Source organism: Stegastes partitus, unplaced genomic scaffold, assembly GCF_000690725.1.
Source record: "Stegastes partitus isolate 25-593 unplaced genomic scaffold, Stegastes_partitus-1.0.2 Scaffold96, whole genome shotgun sequence".
In the NCBI taxonomy this organism is placed as follows: domain Eukaryota; kingdom Metazoa; phylum Chordata; class Actinopteri; family Pomacentridae; genus Stegastes; species Stegastes partitus.
In genome coordinates this window covers 399,615-427,015 of record NW_007577827.1, presented here as the reverse complement: position 1 = coordinate 427,015, position 27,401 = coordinate 399,615, and the positions used below count along the sequence as shown (strand labels likewise).

The following is a 27,401-nucleotide window of genomic DNA, read 5'->3' as shown; positions in this document are numbered from 1 at the left end:
TGCTCTTTTTTTGAAGGTGTGATTCACAGACAAATGGAATCACGTGAGTCAGCGAGCCACCGATTACCACAAAAACTATTCCTTGAGTGAATCTGAAGCAATATTCTGTTTACTTTGTGTCGTACAAAAGCAATTCTCACCTCCTTCATACAAACCTGACACTCTGTTAGGAAGCAAAAACAAAGTGAAACACAAAAAGCCTGTGTTTAACCAAGGGAATATTTTATTTTCAAATGAAAAATTCTTCTTTAATTCATGGAAATGATTCGTTTTCAGCAAGCACTCAAACATTTTCCCAAAACCAGCTGCCGAACAATATTTTAATTCAGTGACTCTTTACACACATCCACACTGACTGACTCAAACTCACACAGCTTAGATCAAAATAAAATTCTACTAAAATATTCCTCCATTTGAGACTCATTCATACAACTGCACGTGGTAAATAAGGAAACAGAAAATTGTGTGCTCATTCACTGTGTGCACAACTTTAAACTTCAAAAAACAAACAAAAATATATATATGTGTGTGTGTATGTTTAGATGCCCCTTGGCTGACTTTGCATCCCTGACAGAGGAAGAGGAGGTGTTGGAAGGATGGTTCTGTGAGAGTTAGATATCCTTATGTTCATCATGAGATAAAGAGCTAATTAGTTTTCAGTTGTAGATTATTGATTGTGTAATGATTAATATAATACAATGTGATAATTTGTGCCTTTTAGAGGTACTAGAGGGCAGCGTTGTTTAGGGTTGTTTTTTTGTTTTTTTTCACCTAGTACAGAGCCAGAGCAGCTCTTTCCACTTGTTTCCAGTCTTTATCAGTGGCGTTAACTTCATATTTATCATACAGATATGAGAATAGAGTCACTTTTCTCATCTCAGATTTTAGTGAGAAAATAAAATTTCCCAAAAAGTGTGTTTGTTTAAAGAATAAATTAGCACAAAGTAGCAAAGAAAAATCTGAAGTAAACATGGTGATTTTAATGTTAAGTCTGATTTTAATCTTATTTTATCTTAATTTGAAAGATTTAAAATCAAGACCATCATAAATTCAGGGCTAAATGACTCCTTTGTCCAACTGTCTTTTAGTTGTATTCTTTGTTATCACTGCATTGTTAGGGTATTATTTTATTCAGTGTTTAATTTATCATTATTTTGTTTGCAACTTTTTATGTTGCTCTCATGTCCAGATCATCTTTGTGCAGGAACTTACCTGCCTGAATAAATAAAATCTGTTAAACATCTCGATATTAGAACAAATACATTTACATTTCTGAATAAATTCAACATCTTGTCTCATGGTTTAGTTTAAATAAAAGTCAGGGAGGTTGAGTGACAGCAGCGACACTCGGATATCCACTCTCACAATCCAAGCAGCAACCAGTGTGACTTTAGGCAGTGTGTAATTCAAAGTCTGTACAGTCGTTAGCAAGGCTAGAAGCGTGGCTATAGGGATGAACAGTCTGCTAGTTTGGTCCAGGTTAAAATATCTTAACAATTGTTCCACAATTCGTCCTGTGACTTTTGCTGATTCTCTCGTTTTTCATCTCTCCTCAGTTGAAAATCCAACTTTATGCAAATATTTTACTTTATGACCAGTTACCTGCAAAAAAAATAAATGAGATTCCCAACAACATATCCATGACTAATACAGTTGTTAGGGCCTATGTTAAGCAGTTGCACATCCAGCAGTTAAACCAGCTAAACTGAAGCAATGAATAAAACTAAATGTGACTAAATGTCACTTCAGAGTGACTTTGGTGGTCATTAACTGCAACCCGTTTTCATTACATGCAGTCATATTGTATTTATCAAAATCAATGCAGGTATTAAGGCTTGTGAGAGATTTGTGGAGTGCGTGGACAGTGACGACACCAGTGGTTGCTGTAGTTTTGTGCAAATCCGTAGTCTCTGCTTGTCAACAGTGTACCCAAAGTGTTTCTACAGTTCATCTCGTGGCTGTGCGTCCTGCAGCCAGTTTCTGTAGACAGCCACAGGATCTATGTTCCAGTGCTTGTGGAAGGAGATGGCCTGCTGCAAGGAGATCAGAGTCTCAGGGTAGTCATCTGGTCGCGCCTAAAATGTCAAGAACAAGTGGTTTGTGTCTGTGTGGGCAGATTTGTTATGCATAATGATATTCCTTATTTAAGGGGTGGAGCTACTGTGTCCATTGCTCTGGGGTGACACGGTTTTTTATGCTGTTGTGATGTCTTTAAAGCACTTGCGTTTAGAGAAGACAAGCATGACCAGAGAATTACGCGCATCATCATCTGATACTGGATAGTGTCTTAGATCTGGGTCCCGTCAACACCTGGAGCACTTTAGGCCTCATTGAGCCATTTCTTTTTGCACATCTCCATGTGAGCAGCGTGAGAGATGGTATAACTTACTTATGGGGATTCAGAACAAGCAGCTTTCATGCAAGGGTGACAGAAAGTTAAAGACCCCGTCAAGTGAAAAATCACCCTTTTTTACCTTGTTAACATGTCCTGATGTTTTTTTTTTTAATTACATGTGAGAGAAAACATCATTAGCGAAATAAGCAGGTTGTGCCACGGCTGAACAGTTCCACCTTGAAACTGCAGTGTTCTGATGACTAAAACAAGGATTTAGATTTCTGGGGTTTCATATGTAACAAATCTGAGGAACCAATAATGTCCACTAGTCAGCTGGGGCTTTATGTGTCTTTATTCTTCTTCAGAATCGGCTTTGAACTCAAATATCCATCCATCCATTATCTATACACCACTTAATCCTCACGAGGGTCGCGCGGGGGCTGGAGCCTATCCCAGCTGACTTAGGGTGAAAGCAGGGGACACCCTGGACAGGTCGCCAGTCTATCGCAGGGCTACACTTAGAGACAGACACCAAGCACACTCACATTCACACCTACGGACAATTTAGAATCATCAGTTAACCTCAACATGTTTTTGGACTGTGTGGGAGGAAGCCGGAGAACCTGGAGAGAACCCACGGTGCACGGAAAAACATGCAAACTCCATGCAGAAAGATTCCGGTGCCCCCACCGGGACGCGGACCGAACTCAAATACATATGACTAAATGACTTCTGCAGTTGTTTAGTGTAGAGTAGTAGATAAGCTGGTGTGCTCAGGCAGTGACTTTTTAGATCTTTACATTCTAGAGGAACATCTAAACCATTTTAAGGTAGGAACAGATTGTTTTATGGGACAAAAAACAACAACTTCTAAATATATAAATTTGATGCACAGGGATAATTTTTTAGAGGTTAAACCAGAGAGGGTCTTTAAGGCATATATAAGAAACTTAGGTTGTGGAATGTTGAGTTTCTGAGCACATGTTGGAAATAATATGCCTCAACTTGTTAGGTTATGCAATTGCTTAGAATTTGTTGACAGAAAATGTGTAAATTGAAAGCAAATAAGTTTTCCTATAATTAATACCATGTTGTGCTGTCCTTGTTCTTTTTTAATATATCTCAACATTTAGGTAAGTGCAGTTAGGTTCATCTTTACCATATTACGAATATGAACATGTATGTGAATGTGTGTGTGTGTGTGCGTGTGTTCTGTACCTGGTGAAACAGTGGACTGTGTGTGATGGGAACACGGAGGGAAGTGAAGCACCTGCCCAGCACCATGTCATCAGGAGCATCGTCACTGTAGCAGCTGCAGCCAGAGGAGAGCAGCCTGGACACTGCTGTCCTACTGAGCACCATCCTACAGACACACATGTAGTGGTCAGTATGCGAGAAGTAAACAAATTCCCACCCACATACTGTCAGATCCAAGATGTGCTTCCTTTGTTGTTTTGAAATATCTGAACGTGTTAGAACGTCATTTTAAATGACACTCATTATCTCAAGTTTTCTGACAATATCAAAACTGTTAAATGTAATAAATTAAGTGTGTTGTCTGTGACATTTGAATTTAGTATATTTTATGATTGGCATGCAACAAAGCTTCAGGACAAGCAGACACTACACAACACTGTTAGCAGCACGGCCATTTGTTATTCTTCTTACATTGAGTTTTAATTTAAAACCCTGCAGAACAACTGTGTTTTCAGATCAAGCAGAAGCAATGAGCGTCAGGCTGAAGCCAAAGCACAAGTACCTTAGTGCAATGTCCTTGGTCCCAAATCACCCATTCAGAAAGCATTGCTTTTATTTAGAAATACTAAGTCGAATATTTTTTGCAGAATGAAATTATGGCTTCATTTGTAAAACTTCAAGCCCTGCCATTAGTCTGCTAATGGTCATTTTGGAAATTATTGCTGTTAATAAGATTTAAAGGCTTAGAGAAGGCTCTGATGTCGGCCGTGCTCTCTTGCTGCTCTCCACGGATCCTAAACCCGCCCTGTCCGACACTTTGTAAGCTTCTTCTTCTACCAGACATGTGTTTGCAGTTAAGCTGAACACAAATGCACACTGCCACTGGAATGTTTGTTGTGTGTCTTGTTAAAAGTATCACGAGTGTCTGTGCAGGTGGTTCATGGGCTGTTAGAGATGAATAAACACAAATGTCTCAGTCAAACCGACACTAATGGCGTGAGTTGAAACTGTTCTGCTTTCCATCTGAGCTCACATTAACATCAACAACCCAGCCACGTCCCTTCTACAGTCAAAGTTACTGATAGAGCTACATTATACTGTGAATCATGAGTTTTATTTTTTATCATATAAATGTTTTGGTGTCGTTTCAATGCTTGTTTCATCATGTATTGCAGTATAACTATGCGTCTGCTCTGCAAAAACGCTTTCCCCATTTAGCTGATAAGAGAATCATCGATAAGAGCCTCACCCTGCTCCTCCTGTGGTGTAGCTGTATCCTCTCTGGACCAAGCCGTAGCCGTACCTCTCCCCCAGGATCACTGCTTCTGTTGGGTCATAGCAGCGCAGCAGTCGCCGCAACCGAGGTAAACTATGATGATTAGCAGACAGAGAGCAAGTAAGCTGCATGCGTGAATACATCCCAAACACAAAACAAGGTCAAGACATATCCATTGCAAGGATTTTCAGGTGAGGTGTTCAACACCCAATGTCTACTCTCATATCTTTCCTTTGATTAGAACTCTTCTCTGGACTGTAAGTGTGTGTACAAACTGAAATCTCTCCCATTTTATTATGAGTTTTATCACAACTGTCAGTCCATCAAACCTCTATACATCCTCTGGTTCATGAACCTGGGAAAAAATATAATTATCCAGCAAGTGAAAGCAACCTGTGGCGGCGAGTGCAGAACCTTTCAATAACAATGTCATAAAAGCAAATGTAATACACAAAAACATCAATGGCACTGCTACGAGGAGAGGAAGTTACCTTTAAATTCATTAAAAACTTTGTTTAGTTGGGTATAGTAGCTGAAATCACATTTGGTTTTGATCTTACAATGTACAGGAACAGCAAAACAGATTTATACTTTTTGTGGACACTACACTGGAAATAGCAGCATTGAAAAGCATGATAACATAATTACGATAGCCTGAGAGGCAGAAAAAGTAAAATGAGTAATATTAAACTGTCTATAGAATACTCCAGAGAGAGTCTGTAATCTATGCACCACTGAAAATCTTCATTACACGAACATTTACTTTCTCCATCTTTCCTGTTTCAGTGAGCAATACCTCGTAGTTACTGAATTTTGGAATGGAAAGAAAAATTATAATGAACACGCAGATCAAAAGTCTAGATCTATTGCACGGTATTTTGCCAAATATCATGTGTAGGATGAAAGGGTCTTGATGCTGAGCCTAAATAACAGCTGCAAAGGGAAACTCACAGGTCTGAATGAAAGAATAAATAATAAATCCTTCATATGAAATACAGTCAAAGAGCTACTGTGAGCAATTAGTTTTATTTTTATCATATCAATGTTTTGGTGGCCTTTTTTAATGGTTATTTCATCAGGTTTTGCAGTATAACGATGAGTCTGCTCTGCAAAAACGCTTTCCCCATTTACCTGATAAGAGTATCATCGTCAACAACGAGCAGCCAATCAGCCTTCGGCGCAGCTTGACTCAGGAACCGCCTCAAGATGGCAAATGTCTTCCCACAGTGTCCTTCAGGGAGACGACAGAAAGACAAAAAATGTAAAAAAAAAACAAAAACAAACACATTTTCTTTAACTCCGTTACTCCAAATCAGAAATCCCCTAAACAGTTCCAAACTCATTGAGAGCAGCCTCGGTCCTTCGTCTGCTAATTCAAAACCTGCTGTCAGAATTTTAGGAATGTTGTTGATTATTATTAGCTCCCTTCAGTTAAAAACCAGAATTAAACTGCTGTTCCCACATGCTGACCCAGAAAGAAGTCATTCATGGGTTTGTTTTTTCCAGGCTGGACCACTTCCTCTTCTCGTACATGAACCAGTTTTTAGTCTCTTGCCTCCAGTTAGTTCAGATGCAGCAGCTTGGATTCTTACTGGTTTCAGCAGACGACACAACATCTCTCCACCAGCTCCCTGTTTGTTTTAATGTAGAGTTTAAGCTTATACTTAACCACATCACAGTCTAGCTCCAAGTAACAGAAATGTATGAGCCACTTTACAGCCTTAGATGTGACTCTGTGTTGGCCATTTTTTCAGACTTTGTAGACACTGTATTTATTAGTTATGACATATTGCATGCTGCATGTGTTTGGACTTTATCTAATGGCTGTTATATGGCCTTCTGGGTATCCTGCTTTTGATTTGTCTGTCAAAGCACTTTGGAAACTTATGTTTTAAAAAGTGCCATATTGATAAAATGTATTATCAGATACTTCGGAAAAAACTGGCAAATAGACACAGATCGTTTTCTCCAATGCCATCATCAGGTCAAAATGTTCATTTCTCCAACATGTCGGTTAATATAACCAAATTACCATAAATGACAACTACAGCTGTGTTTAGTGATAATTTAAGCTTTTGCACCAACTAAACATTGAAAAGTTATCATTGTGATTGAGGGCATGTTCGCATTTAGCTCAAATCACCTCTGTGCAGACTCAAAAGATGCTCGTATGGCTGGAGAGGGCTAATTGTTGTTTATTTTGTCCTTTTTTGACCATTAAAAGTCTTTATTGATCTTTTAAAAGAAACAAAATCACAAATGTAAAAATAGAAAAAGAGGAGAGCTATGTTCAAAACAAACAGGAATGAATGAGAAAAACGATGTGCGTAAGTATTTATAGGCGACAAAATGGAGATAAGGAAGTACAGGGGCTTTTCCTTTGCTGCTATTCTCCCGAGAATAAGATTAATGTGGAAAAAAACTGAAGTTCACAGAGTATAAAACTACAGGGAGACAGAGACTCTCTATGAAAACATGAGAAAATAAACAAAAACAGGCTTGAGCAGTATTAAAGAGTGTGGGTGGAAATCAATAGGGAATGGGACAGACGTCAGGACGGAGCGTAAAAGAAAATAAGAATGGACAGGCGGAAGAGACGGAGGCGTAGCTGGCAGTTTGTCTGCCCTCTGATGTGCGAATGGACTCGCAAACACATGGGAGGGAGTGACAGTCACATCTTTGCTGTAATCACGGATATCTTCCACAAAAATCAATACAGAGACAAAATCGGTGTCTCTGCTCTTCTCACTGCAGCCGGTTTTTAGTGCAGTTATTGTTTCTGAGTGCAGTGCTGATTACAGGGAAGCTCAAGTGTCAACTATCCACCTCTTCATTGGGGGAAAAAAACAGCTTTGAGGCTGAGTGAAGACAGGAACTGAGAAGTCTTAAATCTCAGTGCTCAAGAGGGTAAAAGATCTTTTTTTTTATTTTTTTAAACTGATATCAAACATGGGGAAACAAAAGGGTGAAGAGAAGTGGCTGCACACAGGAATCAAAGATGGAGCACTGAGCCACATCAGGACAAATAACACAAGTCTGCAGCTGACCTAGTGTCTCTGTGAGGCTGCATTTATCTGCCATGTTTCCTCAAAACTGCTTATTAGATGGTCCAAAAACCTTACAATGCTCTACACATACTTTAACAATGTCAGATAAGTGCTGTTACTTTCTGAAACAAGAAACTGACAATCATTTCAGCTTCATGAAGTGGCTGACCAGCTGTGCAGAGGTGATACAGGAGCCAGAGGCTTGAGCGTATGTAGTTCTCAGGGCCTGAATCAACTAGTACACAATATTAAACTAATAGAGAAACCTGTTGGAGGGCTATGCACATATTTAAAGAACCTGAATACTTTAACCCTGTGAAAAAATATGCTAAATTATACCATTTATCAGAGCCAGAAACTGTAAAAACTAAAAGAATGATCAAATTTCCAACCTCCAATAGCCCTCAAACTTATGTGTGGCTCTCAGTTTTAACGTAAAAAGCAACCAAACGTAAGCTTAAAATCGTGATGAAATGGAAATATTTTATCACACTGTACTTTTCATGTCTCATTTTAAAATTTGCCCCTCCTAATCTGCTTACAATAACCAGATTCTGTAATAAAACAGAAAATTCCACACACTACAGAGGAACCGTGAACCCAATAATGATTCAGTTGCAACCAACAACTATCTGGCAAAAATTCAGGTATGTTTTCAGCCAGCTGCAGGCTGTGTCTACACAGAGCAGGTATATAGAAACAAGTTAAAAATGCAAATAGTAAAATAGTAGCACCTTTGCTCACTTGGAAAAATGCTGTGCATGCTGATTCCAGGTTTCTCCGCTTTTGAAAGAATACAAGAAATTCCACTTTCACTTTTAAAAAATGTTTTTTTATTCATGGCATAACTGTGTCGTACTGTGCTAAAGCTATTTTTGAGTTCTTTCTACTTATAGCTATGGTTATGTCATTACCATAGAGGTGCAGGATTTTACACTGCAGTGAAAAATGTGGCTGGATGGAGGAAAAATGTGACAGGAGCAAAGAAAAAGCCCAGAAACTGCTTGGGGCTCAGGAGGTTAAACTGCAATATCAATTTAGAGATTTTGATTGTTTTTCAATTAGGGATTCCATAAAAAAGACGTATTATATATGGGTTCTGATTGTGTTTTTCTAGATGGACAAGAATAAGCAAGTGACCAAAAAAATTCACTATTTGGCCGACAGTAATTTCCCACTCAGAAAAACAACAACAACATCTACACATGAGTTTTTCTGCCACCACAGTTTGATTAATAGTCTCAGCCTGGCCACTGCTGTTAAACTGTCCGGCCCCCGTTTTTCATTCCTAACACATTAATCACTTTTCATGTCAACAACTGAGTGCAACACAATTAATGAGGCCGTCTGGAAAATATGCACCATTATCTCATTTCTTCGTTGGCTAATTACACATTAATTGCACTGATGAGCAGTGCCACACATAAATACATACAAGACTGGTGTATGTAGTGCTTAACACATTTATTAGACTACCTGTCTAATTTGTCAAGCACCATCCAGCATCATGAAGTGCTTTAATTTGTACTCAGCTCTCTGTGTTTTAACCATTTCGAACAGGAATGAAGGATTTCAAACTGAATTCACGTTTTATCCCCACATTTAAGCGGCTCACTGGGCTTCTCTGAGAAGTCAGAAGTTAATCAAGCATAACATTCAACCACTAAAACTAATTTTTCTGCTCAGGAATGCAAGTAAATAACTATAATTTGATATCTTAATCATGAGATAATAATGCATTTTACTATTTTATTCAGGGTTTTTTTGTAAAACAGTAAATTTGAAAATTCACAGATAACAATAATAATTATATTCTAGCATTAAAAATATAATTTTGGTTTCTACATACTGGTGTATTAAACATCTAGAAACATAAAAGATGATTTTGGTCATTACCAATAACTTTAAATTTAGGGCAGCTGTGGCATCAACCTTAACATTGTGTGGTGGTCTAATAAAATGGTTAAGCACTGTATAGCCACCAGGGTCCTTGAAGATGTGCAGCAAATTTAAGAGAAATACAAAACTGTTTTGGCATTTCACTCACAAGCAAAACTGTGAACCTCGTGGGCTGGAGGAAAAGTTAGGAGACCTCCAAAGTCACTGTAATTATGATATATTGCTTAGATGTGTAGACAAAACTGGCAGACTGACTCAGCAACACTGTCGTCCCTACAGTCATGTCAGTAACTTGATGTAGACTTTATTCAGCAACTTTCCCCTCCAGCTCCTTCAGAGGGATGCCAAAGTTGGCTGATTGTCAACATATCTTAGATTTTTCTTGCAGTACAAGCTGCTGATAAGCTCACCTCTCTCAGTGTTGGGAACTCCCAGGCTGATCGCCGGTATGGAGGCATCAGTGACGTCGCTGTAATACTGTAAAAACCCGGCGTCTTTCTCCCAGGTTGCCTTCACCACGGGGACTGTGGGGAGAAAAGGGCAAAGGAAACGAAGTTAAGGAGAGAACCTCAAACAACATTCTCTCTGAAGCACAGAAATGCACACAGCACTGTTCAGTTCACAGCTTGATGGCTGCCAAAGCCCATAATTAAACCTCTCCAAGTGGCTAATTGAAAGGGCTGCGTAATCAAATAATGGAGGATGTCTAATGCGTCTAAATAGGGGGAGAAAAAAACGAGACACTGGTTAACTGCATGCTTCCTCGCTGCATGTTGATCAGGATAAAAGCAGAATTTACACTGAAGCTAAAAAAATTAAAACTCCCAATTACAGTGGAATTTTTAACCATGACAAGTGGGACCATAATGTATTCTGAAACACATCCGCAAATGAATCAAGTGTACAACAGCGTGCGACTTGAATTTAAAGCAACAGCCAAGTCACAGAGAAGTTTGTCATAAATTGTTCTTTCCACTTTTTAATTTTGTTAATTGCTTTAACTAGCCTGTCCGTAACCGCTGGCTCAAGTTGACCCTAAAAACAGGCGTCAGTGTTTTGGATAATTACGCAAACTGTTGCAAGTTAAGCAGACAATCTCGACATGGTCGTGAATTTCAACAAGTAGCTCAAACCAGACAGGTTAACGAGGACTGAATGACGACCAAACTGTTAGCAAAGTAAAGACTGTAGACAAACTTTTTCATCTAAACAACCCATCAATTTCCATTTAAATTTTTGATAATCCTCCCTTTCTGTCGTTGTACAGTGTATGTGGGAAACTTGAACCAACAACAGCAGCAATCGAACTTTCACACTAATAGTAGAACACAAGCTATCAATAACTGGCTTCACATTTGCGAATAAATTATCTAATTTTGGTACAAATAAAGTTGCAAAAAGCTCGTAAGCAGATGCCTTGAAATGCTTCTTTACAATGGACAAAATAATGCAGTACTACACTAAAAAGGCAGCTTAAAATATTACAGTGATATAGTTAGATGACAGGCATGTAGGTGATGGAAAGGAACTTACTTAGGTAGTATACTGACAACCCCAAGCAGTTTCTGGGCATTTTTTTGCTTCTGTCACATTTTGACTCACTTTGGGCTCATTTTTTACTGCAATATAAAGTCCTGCACCTGTATGGAAACAGCACCAACATGGCTCCAAGGAGAGAGTACTCAGAAATGGCTATTGAGCAGCGTGACACAGTTGAAATGCCATTAATCATAAAAAAGAAAAAAATCAAATTGAATTTCTTTGCTTGTTCATTTTACAAAAATAATGGAACCAAAATGTACAGCACTTACTTTTGATTCCAAAGAAGTGCCCAAATGTGTTACCGTCACTGGAAAGACCAGTGGTGACACCACATACTGCAGATATTTTACTACTTTGTTTCCATACATGTCTCTCTCTGCTTTGTGTAAACACAGCCTGCAGTTCAGCTGAAAAGCCCTGACCTTTTAGTTGCAAGATTGTTGGTGTGAACTGAGTCATTAATGGCTGAAGTACACAGAGTTTTTTTGTTGGGTAGAAAATCTGGTTAAAGAAAATCATTTATTTTCGGCAAATGTAGAATAAAGAGACTTTGATAACAAATCACAATGTTAGGCCATGATTTAGTAAGGTTTTGTGATGGCCCTTTACATCACATATGATATGTTTAAATGACTGTCAAAAAGTGAATAATCTGATAAAGCATTCTGTTTCCATACTTTCTGGCTCTGATACAAAATGTACTTTTGGCAATTTTTAAAAAACAACATGCCTTCCAAACTTGCAAGCATATTTAGGTATTTTCTATTATTTGACAGCTGTTGTTACACTTTAGTTTTATGCTAACAAACCATGAAGCATAGTTAGCTTTTAAAACACACATCACAAGACATGTTTGGCTTGTGACTCTATTCAAGAAACAAACACTGGAATAGTTACCTGTAAATACACTGTAGAGCTACAATGACAGGTAAAGTGATTCACACTGATTATATTGTCTGAATGAAAGGTTCCTCTGAGAAACTTTGGAGTTTATGTGGGTGTTACTTTGACAGGACTAAAAGGATCCGCTGCCATAGTCTCAGTCGGACCAGAGACACCATGTCCAGGAGGGTCAGAACTGTTTTGGCGGCACAAGCGAGACCGACGCAACAACAGGCAGGTGGTTTTTAATGTTGTGGCTGTTTATTGATCCAAAAAGAATTTAAACTAGTTTAGGCAATGAGAGAAGTAAATGTCTCTTTGCAGATTGATGCATCTGTATAAACATTTTCATAAAAATATATAATATGTCCAGGGGCCATTTTCCTGCAGGATAAGTATTTAATTTTTTAAGGGCATTTTGCTGATAAAACCTCTGAGCAATTACCTCAGTAAAAACATGAAAACAGGACCTTTATAATCAGAATAAACTATTTTTTACACTAATGCATTTACACCTTGACTTCAATGAACAATCCCAACAGCGTCCTCCACCACTACAGAATATGAATGTTTTTACTGAATGATTCGTCCTTCAAATTTCGGTGAATAATACACACACCTCGCTCTGAGTGGAATTTCTGGCAGGTTTTTACCGCAACAAAAACATCCTTCTTTGGCACCGGGTCCCCCTGAAGAGGAAAGGAAGAGAAACAATTTCTGTCTTCATTAAAGGAAAAAAACACATTTTGCCTTGTAGCTAAAACACTAAAACCAATCCAGGTGTCTCAGTAAGGTTGTTCAGAGAGAACCCACGCTGCACGGGGAGAACGTGCAAACTCCACGCAGAAGGATCCCAGGTGTCCTCACTGAAACCATTAATAAAAAAGAACATGTGCTTCATAGGGCTGCAAGGTGGCACAGTTGGTAGCACTGTTGCCTCGCAGCAAGAAGGTTGCCAGTTCGCGTCCCGGGTTCTCCGGCTTCCTCCCACAAGTCAGAAAACTTGTTGAGGTTAATTGGTGATTCTAAATTGTAGTGAATGTGAGTGTGCTTGGTTGTCTGTCTCTAAGTGTAGCCCTGTGATAGACTGGTGACCTGTCCTGGGTCTTCGCCCAAAGTCAGCTGGGATAGACTCCAGCCCCGCCGTGACCGTAGTGAGGATTAAGTGGTGTATAGATAATGGATGGATGGATGGATGTGCTCCAGGGAATCACAAACCTCGCTTCTACATTAAAGATGTAAGAATCCTTATTTTTTACCCATTACTCAGACGTGCATTGTTGGTGTGCCCACTTTCCCTTTTAGCCTTGTGACATTTATTCTTCGCGTACATTTGTATTTGCTCTGACTCAACTCAACAAACGAATGCCGCGGAGATCTTTCATCCCACTCAGTCATCGTCCACTGGGTTTCCATCTAGCCTTCAGGCTGATTCAGCTCACCGATTCTTGCAGCCCTGCTGGACTTTTTCCCGTTTGTATTTCTGTTCAATAAGCCCTGAAGTGTTTGACATTTAACTAAACTGGACAGCCCAGTTGGAAATGCTATTTAAGATGACAGATTACTACTCACTGAAAAAAGCATAAACAAAACCATCTATGCATCTGTTTCCCTGTTGCCATATTTGGTTATTCAAACTAAATCAAAGAAAACTAATACAGTGTCTATTTTGTTTCCTAAACAACTGCCTCAAGTGAACAATTTCCATCACGTCTTGATGACAACTGACATCACAACAAGGTCTTGTGATTTAGGAAAGATCTTCAAGTAACAGGTATATTGAAGGCATAACTGTGGAACACCCAGGTTCAGATGCAGTTTAATTTTCACAGTATAGGTTCCAGTATAATATCATAAAATATAGAAAGCAGAGTTGTGCATACACAGTTGGGCAGGTAGGTTGTAAACGTGGAAGCACAGTTGTCTCTCTGTTCTGTGCAAAACTCTGGAACTGCTGTCAGCTTTGGACCGTTTCCTTCCTCCCAAATATACAACGCAATCTAAAAACAACAAACAAACAAACAAAAAAAAAAAACAGACTCACATGTGGTCAAATGGATCAACAGTTGAAGATGTGATTTGAAGCATATTTTTTAATTCATTGTTCTGCAAATGTAGAGCAAGAGTATCCTTAACTAAAATGAAAACACTGACAGTCACTATCATGGTACCAAAACCATTCCACGGTCAGCATCAGATATTTATAGCAGGTCACCTCAGGTCGCCAAACTGTAAACATACTTTAATGCCTTCCAGCTCTTGACCTATTAATAACTCGGTCACTTTACGTCACACACAGTCACACGGCCAATGACTCATCCTCTATTACTTGTAGGCAAATTGGGAATTATTTCAATTATATCAGTTCTATTCAGTTCATTTGGACCAATCCTTGTCCCGAAGTTACAGATCCAACTTACGGGCTAATGGTAGGAACTGATGTCTATGCTGGCTCTGCACACCACAAAATAAAGTAACACGCAGCTTTACTTGGACCTTGAATTCCCCATAATATAAGGACAAATCAAAAACTGTCATACAGAAAGGGTGTCTTTTTTCCTATGAAGTTCATTCAAATTTTTCAATCAAAAAAAATATGTTTTTTGTAAGAATGCAAAAATAGGTGAAGGCTCTTGTTGAAAAGCAGTAATTGTCACATACTTGATTGTCCATATTACACACACACACACACACACACACACACACACACACACACACACCAAGCTTTTGCATAGATACCATAATAGCAAACCTATCAAAAGCTGTTTAAAAGCAGCTGGGAGTCAGGAGAGCTTTTCAGCCAAAGACAAGTCAATCGTGGGGGAAATCCTTTCTGTCACTGTTATCTATCTGAGCAGCTCAGCTCAGCAGGCAGCCCGAATGACGACGCTGATGTTTCACAGCGGTTGCGCAACGTAGAGTTGAACCAGAACCGAGTCTCAGCAGCAATTATTTTGTCATAGTGATGGACGCGGGAAGACAGATGATACAGACTCACAGAACTCGTACCTCGTGTTTCAAGTCGATAGTAAAATCCGATTTGAGATTCTCACGCTGGAGCCGGTCTGCAAGTCTGAAACACAAGAAAGTTAAAGAAAGAAGGGAAATAGCAGAAAGGAAGGAGAAACTTTCCTATATGTGGGTGGGAACGTACACTAGTTAGTCAAAATTATGGACGCTTATCAAATTGTGTGCTTTGTGTTTGCTGGTGGTGTGATTACACTGGTGTTGGAAAACACTAAAGCTCCAGACTGTAAAGTTTGGGTAAATGTGATGGTAAAGACTGAATCCTATGATGAGTCTATGCTTAGTGGAGGAAACAGCCAATCTGAATTTTAAAAAAAGAAGTTCCTGGGATCATTTTTGTGCTGATTTCTGTACAAAATGTGACTGTGTGTTTTCTTTTCATTAATGGTGAACAAAGGTTCTGTATGTCCTTCTTTCTATTGTCTTGAATTCGGTGATTTTCCTCTATAACCTTAAAACAACCACGGGAAGGCTTTCAGGCTGTCAGCTACAAGACTTTTCTTTGGGGAAAAAAATTATAGAAACATATTGGTGACATTTTCACACATGTGCACACAGACACCTCTGGAGCAGCGGCGCACTGAGAGCCCAGCCGGCTGCCGGGTCAGGGTAACCAAAGGAAATGGGGTCCTCAGAGAAAGCATAGTGGTGGATGATGGAGGCCTCGTTGTCATGGAGACGCTTACCCAGAAACCATTCCTGTGAATTGCAAAAAACGAAACAAAAGTTAGGGCTTATTTAACATATCCATCAATGTTGTAAACTAGATGAAAATATTCAAACAGCACAAAGGGCTGAAAACTGAATGATAAACAGTGTACAGTGAGTGTTGGAAGAAACATTTTTGTGTGTCAGTGTGTGTGTGTGTGTGTGTGTGTGTGTGTTATTCTCACCTCTTTTACTTGATATCTGTTGAGGACCTGCAGCAGAGCCGGCAGTGTGACTGCGGTTTCCTCCTCTGTGAAGAAAAACCAGGATGCTTCTTGGCTGTGAGAGGCAGCGAGACTGGAAAGACCCACAAGAAGCCATTAGCTGTTTGTGTTTATATTACACAGAGGAATGATTAAGGCTAAATTAAATGAATGTGAGTCAACTGATTTGTTTATCATCTCCATATGTGGGCTCAGTACTCACAGTGGAAGCGCAGGGAGGACACTCCAGACCCCTTCGTACTCTGACAACTCATGGAGAAGAACAACAACAGGAACTCCCTGCATCAAACATAACTGAATTTTACATAATGTAGCTAACTTAATTCTCCATGATCCTGCAGTCACACGAAAGAAAACAGCACAAAAACACTTTATTCAATTTATTGTGGGAACAAACTCTGTGTCTTTGTTTGTTACTTTCATGTACCAGTGAGTCTGATCTGGAAAGTCCCTTTATTTACACTTTAATGCAGCGTGGATAGCATATGACCTTATATATATATATATATAACACTCCAATACGAATCGTTGTTGTTAGAGGATTTATAAGTAATAAGTCACTGCACAGGTGTTACCTAATGAATATTTAAAACAACGCTGTTTTTTAGAAGGTCTCAAATCCATTACTAATTGTACCACTAGGAGGCACTGTACTGTAAATGCAGTACATGAGCTTCTCCCTGAACCATGCAAAAAGTAAAAGTACCAAAGCAATTGTTCTGCAGAAACATTTCAACTATTAGTTAAAAGTAGCCAAGACAGGACTCCCTCCAAAAGGTGACAGGATAAATCTGAGCAGTCATGAGATGGCTAATGAGGTGGGAAAGAAGGAGAAAAAAACCCAAAACAATGTAATTGTTCAATGTAATTTTTTACCAATAATTAGCTGTAAAATAAATTAAAGTGTAATATTTTCTTTGAAATGTTGAGGAGTGCAAGTATGAAGCAGCATAAAATAGAAATACTCAAGTACAGTTACCTTAAAAATGTACCTAAGTGGAGTATTTGAGTAAGTGTACTTCCCATCTTGGCATGTAAGCTGCATAAACTAACCGATGGGGAAAAGTTTTGACAATAAAAAAACCTCAACAGAAGAGGAAAGAGGGAATTCAGAAGGTTTTGACTCATACTGAAAAGCTCGCAAACCTCTTCAATGGAGCAATGCTGCCACAAGTAGTCAGTGGAAGTTGATATTTGCTTCTTTCTTGTTAAAGGCGTAAATCAAGTCACTCATTAAATTACATGCATTGTTATTTCCAGAACCAAGTGACCCCAAAGAAAGTAGACGGCCTTTGATTTATGTCAATGAGAAATCTATTCCAGGCCGCAAAGCTGCAGATAGGGCTTTGAAAAACAATGCTTACGTCAGTGGATTAGGTCGTCAGTGTGACTAAATAACATGGAACACACTGTCAGTTATTTATGGAGAGGTGCTGCTGCAACACAACATGACATACAACTCTCACTGGTAATATGTAGCATTCACTTTATTAAGTCATAGGCATAAACCCTGCAACCTCCCATTATTACTAACACAGGATTGAACCAGTTAATCAGGAAGTTTTAGAGGTGTTGGTGACAAATAACTTAACACTGGCTGTAGCTTCAAATTAAAAGGACACATGAGCGTGGCAGCCGCCTCGGCATCTAACTCAAGTGTACAAGTCTATTTTAAAAACTGCCCAAACTTTGCTACAAAGGTCACACATGCACTTTTCTCTATGTAGGAGTGAGCTGCTTGATGAATGTGTCATAGGATTTTATTACTTGTAAGATGGTTTTCAGAATTTGTTTACAGGCTCAGAACTCTGGAGGAGAATTTCAGTTTTTTTTTAGTGTGACCTAATACAGGGCCTTGTAAATGTTTAATAAGGAGAAAGAAACAATGAGAATGTTACACCATGCAGCTGATATGCCAGCTGATGTGTGTGTGTTTTTTGTTTTGTTTTGTTTTTTTTGTCGCTTCCATCACATTTTCACCGACTGGACCTTCCTGCACCTGTATGGAAACTATGGCTAGAAGTAGAGAGAATGCAAAATGCCTTGTGTGATATGACATCCATGTATCATAAGAAAGAAAAAAACTAAGGTTGAATTAATTGTAAGTGTAATTCATGCATACATTATTTTTCCAAATGCCCACAGGTGTTACCATACATACAGAACTTTTAGTGCACATTAGCTTCAGAAAGATATTGCACCATGCTATCTTTCAATAAGCTGCTGAAAACTTGCTCCTCTATATAATGTTTTTTGAGCCATGCTGCTTTTATTTTATTAAGTCTGTTTTATTTCCCTTTTAATCTCTCTAATTAATTTCTATACTACTACTTATAATACTCATTTTTGACAACTATTGGTCGCAGCTGAGTCAGTTATGCTTTACAGTTGTACAGAGGATTATAGAACTTTTTGGTTTTCACATAATCACGTTGGTGCAAATTTTTTATTTCTAGCAAATGTTTAAATGAAACATTTAGAAGGAAGTCGTTTTGATTATGCTGCTGATCATTCTGTGATTTTAAGCTTAGATTTGGTTAATTTTCCAGACAGAACGGCACACCACAGATGAGTAGTTCAGGGACCATCGGAAAGTTGAAAATCTGATGATTCTTTCTGACTTTACAGTTTCTCTTAAATTCATTCCCCGTCTTTCAAACCTGCCAGTGGATTTGAGGGTTTAGAGGGTTAAGGCATGACAAATGCCAAGTTGTTTAGTGTGTTTTAAATTCATAGACATATAGTATTTTCAAAAAAGTATTATTAGTTAAGTTTTTATGCAAACACATGCACTTCTTTCTAGATCCTCTTAAGATTCTGAGGGTGTAATGGTGTTTTAAACCTTTTGCTGTAAGTGTGATGTTGACTTGTGGGGAAAAAAGAGAGCAGTAGCCAAATGACGACAACGTGATGATAACAAACCTGAGGAGATGCAGCACTGGCACTGAAATCTTGGATTAAAAGCCTGTACGTAGAGCCACAAACAAATATAGAGCCATGTGATATGGCAAACCTTTTCCCCTATAAATACTGAGCCAGGATGTGTGAAAGATGTGAATATGGATCTTTGTAAACAAAGCATTAAATTAAAACTGGGATGCTGCTGCTCATATTTTAGCGCCGCCATGATCACAGCCGTGTAACTGTGAAGTACAGCAGAAAAATCCCATTTAAAGAAATTAGACAACAGGCATACGTCAGCTTGTCAGACTTAAGAGTGTTTGCCACCTTTAATGCCGGCCTTTAGTCAGAATAAACATCAGGTTATACGTCAGTCAAAAGACACATGACGCACAACCTGCCCTCACAACAATCAAGCAGCGACAGGAAACGAATCTCGAAAAAGCTTTCGCTTGCTGCACTTTACCGTGCTAAGACAGCGCATCACAAACTGTCAGCACAAGCCCACATGCAGGGAAGATGGTACGGCAGTGAATGCAAATGTGCTATTTATGAAAATCAAAAGACTTTCACGAGCACTTTCAGAGGGCACAGTAGCCCTTCTCACAGTATGCAAGTATGATTTTATTTGACATGACCTTTTAAACATCTCTATCCCCATAACAAATCTATTTTTTGAAAATCCAGGAATAGTTGACATCAGCTATACTGTCTATTGCTTTTTCTTTATGTTTTATTCAAATTCCTTTCTGCTAGACTATAACAGTTAACCAAAATATACATAACATTTAACCAAGACTACAAAGTGACTTCCTCTCAGGCTGCATAGGGCCCGAAAATCTTTCTGCCTTTTCATTTCTCAGTTTCATGAATTCTTCTTTCCTCATCTCCTCTTCTCACATCTTCGTCTGGAGATGTGAGAAGAGGAGATGAGGAAGAAACATGAGGACTTAAGGCAAAAGGCAGACATTATCGCCTCTGAGCTGCTGTTTTACATCAGTTTAATGTACGTTAAGTATCACATGTGGCACATCACTGCTGCATTTAATGATCCCTTCTCGATTCCCTCACCTTCAGATGCATTTTAGGAACTGAGACATCCTTCAAGATTGATTTTTGGCTCCCATCGAGGAGGACTGAGGCCAGATGAGATGAGGAGGCTTAAAGTTGAGAAATGAGATGAGCCTCTTGTCCACGTCCACGGAGTGAACATTGCTTCTCATAAAACCTCTTACTGGGAACGCATGGTAATTACAATCCAGAATATCCACATTTTTCACACTTAGAGATTCTCTTAGTGACATTTGGGCTCGTATGTATTAACCTCTATGAAATGACTTTAGGAATAGCTCCAAACTTTAAATTTATGAGTTTAAAAAAGTACTTTTTTTTGGATGCAGTTAGTGTCAGACAATAGCCATGATGATGAACATTAAAATGGAACAAAAACACTTTCGGAAAACTAAATACTTTACACTATGACAGAGACACAGCAACTCTCTTAGTTACTGAAATACAACACTACTCAACATAGGTCAGTGTTTAATTTACAAAACGAGAACATGGAGCCATAAGTCAAAACCATGAGTGTATTTCTTCAACAGTAATGAGAGTTATTGCCACCACTAGTCCAAGGTGTCCTGTGCACATTTGCAGTCATCCACGTTCATGCTTGTGCACAGGACAGGGGGGAGAGGGAGCAGTGGGAGTAAGAGAGATGGTAAATCTGGCAATGTTTAACTGTTGCAGTGTTGATTTTGTACTTTAATAACACTGCAGGGAGTGACTTTATAATCCCAAATGCCAGTCCACATACAGCACAGTACTATTAAAGAAAGACACTAATAAAATGAAGTTTGTAGGTTAAGTGAAACCATTGTAAACAAGCACATGAGATATAAAAACAGGACCATGTGCCAACTATGGAACCAGTCAACAGCAGCACTGGTCACATGAAATGGCACTGCTGTCTTTTTGGCAAACACAGACAGATTGAACTTTTGGGCTGCTGCCTACAGAACGAGGCAGTTTTTAACTTATCTTAATGGTTTGCAAGTCCACACAGCGACCACTCGACCTATATGGAGCAACTTTTGGGAGATACTGAAGGAATGTCAGCAGATAAGCAGATACATTTTCTAGCTATCACTTCAAAACTGGCGTCTGCAGCAGCACATCTGCAATCCCGCTGTCACAGCCTTTACATTTTCTTAAAGCCGTTTATCACTGATACCGCTTAAACCAATATCACACTTCTCAGCAATTTTCAGAAAGTGACCTTTAGCGCCGCGTATAGAAACCTAACACGGAGCAGCAACAAACGTCTCTATTCCTACCATGATAGTTGTGCTCTGCAACAAAGAGAAAAACAAACCACAGCAGCATCAACAGCATCCACCTATCCCAAACTCACCTACCTCATTGTATCCTCGTCTTCATGCAGAGTAGTAGGGTATCCAAACAGACAACCTAATAGCCTAGTCAGGTCCTCAGAAAGCTGGTTACTCACCTGGCAGCTATAGATGTGTCCCTGAGGCCACTGCTCTGACCACACACTACACAAACAAGACAAAACAAAATTCCCAAATGGACTACTTTGCTATATATGCAGGAAAATCATTGCTGATAGCACACTCCTGCCGGCATGCTCCGACTGCAGGACCAAACTCAGCAAACCGAAACAGCAACCAGCAACAACAGGGTGACCATTTTGACTACCAACAACCAGGACACTCAGGCCGGCAATGAGATACTCAAATGATACTCGAAGTTTACTCAAAGGTGCCTTATAATTTCAGTACATTTAAAACCAGGACATTTTCATCACTTTATAAAAAATAACCAGGACAGCCAGGAAAGCAGGTAACAGGCAGACAAGAAAGAGGAGGCAGAGAGGGACGTTACAGATTAAACACTGAACCACGCTGCATTTAGCAGGTTGCAGCCAGGTACACAAACACTATCTTATGAAATCAAGACTGTAGAGTTGCTCGCAGACTCCCTGTATCAGCACCAACTCCTTTTTTTTTAAAATAGGAAATTAGACAAAAAAAAAAAGATTTGACATGAAGTTGTACTCCCCACTAACGCTGAAAATCGAATATATTTGATCTTGCTGTGCGCGAACCGTCTGCACTACCCTCAAGCACGACCTCAAGAAAAAGAAAAGCTCACCGAAGAGACGGCCTCTGTTAACACAGTTTGAGGCCACGCAGCGTCTGATGACTGACAATGTTGTTTAACTCAGGATTTTTTTGGAAATAAAAGCCTTATTTTTTCCTCTCTTACCACCACTTCGGCTGATGTGGAGCCATTGGGTTGTTTGACAGGATATTTTTGCGGAGGCCCTATAAAATATTAGCAAGTTGATTCAATTTATGTGTAAATGTTTCCATTTACCATAACCGGGAATTCAGTGGGTTGATGTTAAAATATGTATATTAAAATGTCTTCTGGCAAGTTTACATTCAGACTCAGTTCCTCTTTTTTCATTTCTGTGCCAGAATTCTTGCTACTCAGCCAATATGAGGCTCACAGAACCTGTAATGATTTATAGAGATGTCTGATTGTATTCATGTTGAATCCATCTTCAGCATTTTTATATGGTGCACAAATAAGATGAGCATCAGGAGATCAATCAAATTAATGTCAGACATATGAAAAATGAGAGTAGGGTAGTTTTTGTCTCACCTGTTTGTATATAGTTTACATTTTCTCCCTTATTTTGACCTTTTCTGTATAAAATCCACTGTGATGCTTGTTATACTGGCTATGCAAACTAGATGCACTGCCCCACAGTTATAGAAATAAATGGATAATAGGGCTGTTTATGAGATATTTGTGAATATATCCAACTAAAACTGTAAAAGTTAGTTTTGTTTTTGCTGGTATACTGGAAAACATCTAACTCAGTTTTGTACTTTAGAACCATGCTTCTCAAAATTCTCCCTGGATGCATTTTTTTTCTCACACTAACAGCAACACACACAAAAAAATGGTAGACGTGTCGCATTTCTGCTCCCAGTACATTGCTGCTGCATTTGTTATTTATAAGCTACTTTGTGATTGCAGAGGTCTGGCTCAGAGAAAGGTTGAAAGACCGTATTGAATGCATTTCAGATGACAAATATTATTTATCATCTAAGACACAATTGTGGTACTCTACAGAGAGCTTTTTCACATCAAAACACAGTGGTTTGTTTGCTGTAGTACTAATTAGTGACTCACAAACCTACTGGGCTGCTTGTCTTTCTCTGCTGGTGACACCATGTCGCAAAAACTCTGTGTGTGTTTAGTGTTGCCCAGATTATTGTGGCTATAAAATGAACTACATACTTTCTGGCTTAACCACAAAAATGCTCATTTGTCAGGGAAAACTGATGTTGAAACAACTTCTGTTTTTCACATCAGCCGCAGACATACAGATTTTTAATACGACAGCCTTGTGCCATTTTTTTCAGTCAGAGTTGCTTGTCTGGACCAAAAAACGCTGCTGGAGATAAAATCAAGAAGTGGTGCGTGACCATGTCTTTATTTCCTAATGCCAGTTCCCGTCAAAAGAAAATAAACAACCATGCCTCTATTGCAGTCTGTCATGTTCTGCCATCTCATTTCACTGAGATCTTTAACTAAATTAGTTTCCAGAGCCGCCCTGCAGGCACACTGACAGCTCAGGTAGAAAGGCTCCATGACAAGGAGGACACCTATTGGTGTCTGTGTAATACCACAGCAATGCAGAAATCCATGTAAAAAGTCACCAACAAACACTAAGAATAAAGCTGCTTATGACATCATTACCCTGCATTCAGCTTCCTAATCTTGTGCTTCATATTAAGGGATCAAATTCATGTTTTATGTTTTGCCTAATAACTACACGTGATGTTGGCCAATAATAAATAAATGCTGTGAAAAAAAAATCTTGCCAAACAGAAATAGAATAAAAGAAGACAAACATTCATCTTTCTGGTATAAAAATAAAAGAACCCTTGGATATAATGACACTTTAACCTCAAACTAGTGTTTCAGTAGTTGTGGATCGGACTTGTGCGGCCTTCACCGGGACTTTTGGACCGAACTGCTTCAGCTCCGCCAATTTCTGAGGATGTTTGATGTAAATGTCTCTTAAGGTCAATACACAGACATTCAATTAATGTCTGGGCTCTAACTGGGCCATTCCAAAAGATGAATCCTCTTTAAAGTCATTCTGTCGTAAATTTACTTTAACATTTAAGGTCATTGTTCTGCTGTATCACCCAAATGAGCTTCCAGCTAGCAGCCAACCTGACCTTGACTATCGTGTAATTTGATAAACGTAGGTGTTAGTTTTGAGCTACACGTGGTTAGCACCGTTGCCTCGCAGCTAGAAGGTTGCCGGTTCGCGTCCCGGCAATATTTTGTGCAGCGCCTGCTAGATGTTACCTGCCCAAGGCTAGCTGCCTGCTGCAGAATCTCCACCTTCCTCTGAGCACCACGACGGGCGTGATAGGAGTTCCTCTGACTCTGGATCACTATCACCAACTCGTCCAACCCTGAGAAAAAACATACACAGACAAGGTAGAGCCATGACAAATTAGGAAAAGCAAAGAGACACAACGTTGCAAATACAAAGCTCTAATTCAACATTCAAGTCTGTTTCCCTTTATTTCTGATTTTACGTGAAGCTGGCCAGTGGTTGTAGCTTCCTATTTACTGTGCAGATGTTGGAGTGGTGTCATTCTTCTCATCTACCTCTTAGCAAAACGCAAATAAGCTGATAATGATTACTTCTCAACTTGTCAAACTATTCCTCAACCATTTGACACTCCACATCTGCCAGTGAGTTTGAGAGGCCTTTTATATATATATATATATATATAAAGCCATAACTACACCATTTATCAGAGTCAGAAAATGTAAAAACAGGAAGAATTTTTTTTTTATTTTCTACTTTCAAATGCTTCTTTAGCAAATCATGTGTGAAGTTTAATTGCATCATGGTCTAAAACTAAGTGTAACATTGTGATTTTTTTCATTAACATCTCTTTATTCTACATGCTTAATATAAAAACATTACTTTTTTTTTTCTTGCACAAACCAGATTCTGTGAAAAGACAAAAAATTCTGCACACCTCAGCACATGTGGAGAGCCATTAGTGACTCATCTGCAACCAACATGGTAGAAATTCAGGAACTTAACTGCAGATTGTGTTTACACAGAGCAAATAAAAGACAAAAATATCAAGAGCAAAAATCTATAGCACGTTGAATCAGCATTTTCTTCCAGTATTGGAAGTGCACCTGTGGGCACTTTGAAAAATGTGGTACATGCTGATTGCAGCTTTTTTCAATCGAATAATACACATTTTGTTTCTTTCTTTTTTTATGATTATTGGCATTACATCTTTATTAAACTGCACAGAGGACATTTCTGAGTTCTCTCTACTTCTATCCATGGAGGACTGCTTGGTGGTAAAGAGGGTTAAACTCCTCCTCACATCAGATTTGATTTATTGTAGTGAATTGCATTCAACTTTTCATTCACACTGTACAACTACGCACTAATGGAGACTTTAAGCCCAAAATGCAAAAGGTCAGTTTGGAAAATCATAAAGGGTCTGCTGCCTTAAATGGCTGTTTGCTGTGGACGAAACATCAGATCACCTGCAGTGAAATCCTTCACTCACCAACAGAGCTGTGTGCAGTCTGCTCCTGGCGCTCTGCTGCCTGCAGGGAATCGAAGAGACTCTCAATAAGTCTGACACAAACTGCTGAGCCACATGATGAAGCACAACCACAGCGAGAATCTGAGGGGCAGCACTTACATGAGCAGGACCGGTGTTTTTGTCTGCAGCAGAGAAGGCTTGAAGTGGCGAGAAAAGAAAAAGCAGTGTTATTGTTTTATCAAGAAAACTCAGTAACTAGTTGTTTGTACATGTGGTTACATGTTTGAATAAGACGAATTGTTTTCTGACTAACTTTCTGGCACATATGCACTTAAATACTACTTTTTTTAAAATTAAAAACAAACAGACATATTAATCAACAATACATAATTATCCACAAATAAACAGGCATTTCCAAGTCAAAAAACGTCACTTTGAACATTAGTAGAGCAAGTGTAATGTATTTTAAAGCAGTACAGAATGCCACTTTTCCAATTTTAACATTGTGAAATGTCTGAGATATTATTATTTTTGCACCAACCTTATCATTAACTTAATGAGATAAAACTCAGACTTTGAATCCTTAGACTCAAAACAGACTTTGAAAGTAGGGCAGCTCCAGGTGCTGCAGTTCTGTCTGTATATGTGGCAAACACATCATACTTAACTTATAGGAGTCAGAAGGTTCAGTGTTGTACATAAACATGTCAACTGGTGATCAGCGATACAGCTGAGGAAATACACTTAACCAGGATGGAATTAACATAATCAATCTGCAGTATTTTTTCATTAAGGTGCAGCAACGTAGAATCACATCTTGTACAATGTTGAGCATACATGTTGCTATATACCTCAATAACCTTTTTTTTTTTTTTTTTTTTTTTAAATAGCAGATTCTTCAACATATAAGCAGAAAAGCACAAGTATATTAGAGATCCTGTTATTGTGTCAACAGCTTCATCATCATGGCTTACTGAGACACATAATAGAACCAGGTCACCATTAATGCCATGTCGTTCCTACCTATGCTTCTCCTGCTGTGACGGATTAAAATACGCACCGTGAAAAAGAAACAGCATCTGTGCTATATGGTGAAGCTTCCATCATGACCTGTTCCTGAGCTACAGTGTTCAAAATATTTGCAAACACGCTCTGGCGACTACTTTGGCAGAGCTATCTCAGATTTCTGTGCTAGTCCTCGTGATATTGAAATCCCATGAATACATGTATTTGAGGCAGATGAGGCTGTCAGTGATGGAGGGTCACTTTTCTCACTCGACACAAATGCAGTGGCTGGGCTGTCATTAGGCTTCAGACTAGGGGAAAAAAACGAAGGCTGATGAGAAATACATTCTCTGTATCATCATGTGTCATCATTTTAACAATTGTTCTGCTGCTCACACGGGTGTTTTCATGTCATTTGGCTAATGTGAGGTTCACTCAGTCTATACAGGTGGTAGGTATATGTGTAGACTATCATAGCGACTTCTTCACCATAAAGAGGCAAAACAAATCACTAAGTACTTGCTATGAATGGAAAGAGCAGCCATAAGAAATCAAATTAATTTGGTGGAAAAGTACATTTCCATTGTGTAAACTGCTGCAATTGTAGATAATATGTGCCACATGACTCACAGCAAACACTAAGTGATCCAGTAAGCTAAAACTGGGTCAATGTCAGTGCTAATGACATGATACGCATTTTGTGAAACATCTTGTTAT

At 38.9% G+C, this 27,401-nt stretch overlaps 1 protein-coding gene across 1 annotated transcript; it reads right to left on the bottom strand.

The window, feature by feature from the left end:
• Positions 1-201: 201 nt before the first annotated feature.
• b3glctb (beta 3-glucosyltransferase b) lies at positions 202-26,340 on the bottom strand. The gene is made up of 15 exons (XM_008277378.1): positions 26,280-26,340; positions 25,839-25,876; positions 25,701-25,740; positions 24,457-24,566; positions 16,340-16,416; positions 16,099-16,210; positions 15,768-15,904; positions 15,188-15,251; positions 14,062-14,178; positions 12,798-12,867; positions 10,165-10,278; positions 5,940-6,039; positions 4,782-4,901; positions 3,554-3,698; positions 202-2,075 (listed from the first exon to the last, which is right to left on the bottom strand). Exons 1-15 carry the CDS (start codon positions 26,338-26,340, stop codon positions 1,941-1,943), a joined length of 1,440 nt encoding a protein of 479 aa, XP_008275600.1. The 3' UTR covers positions 202-1,940.
• Positions 26,341-27,401: the final 1,061 nt, after the last annotated feature.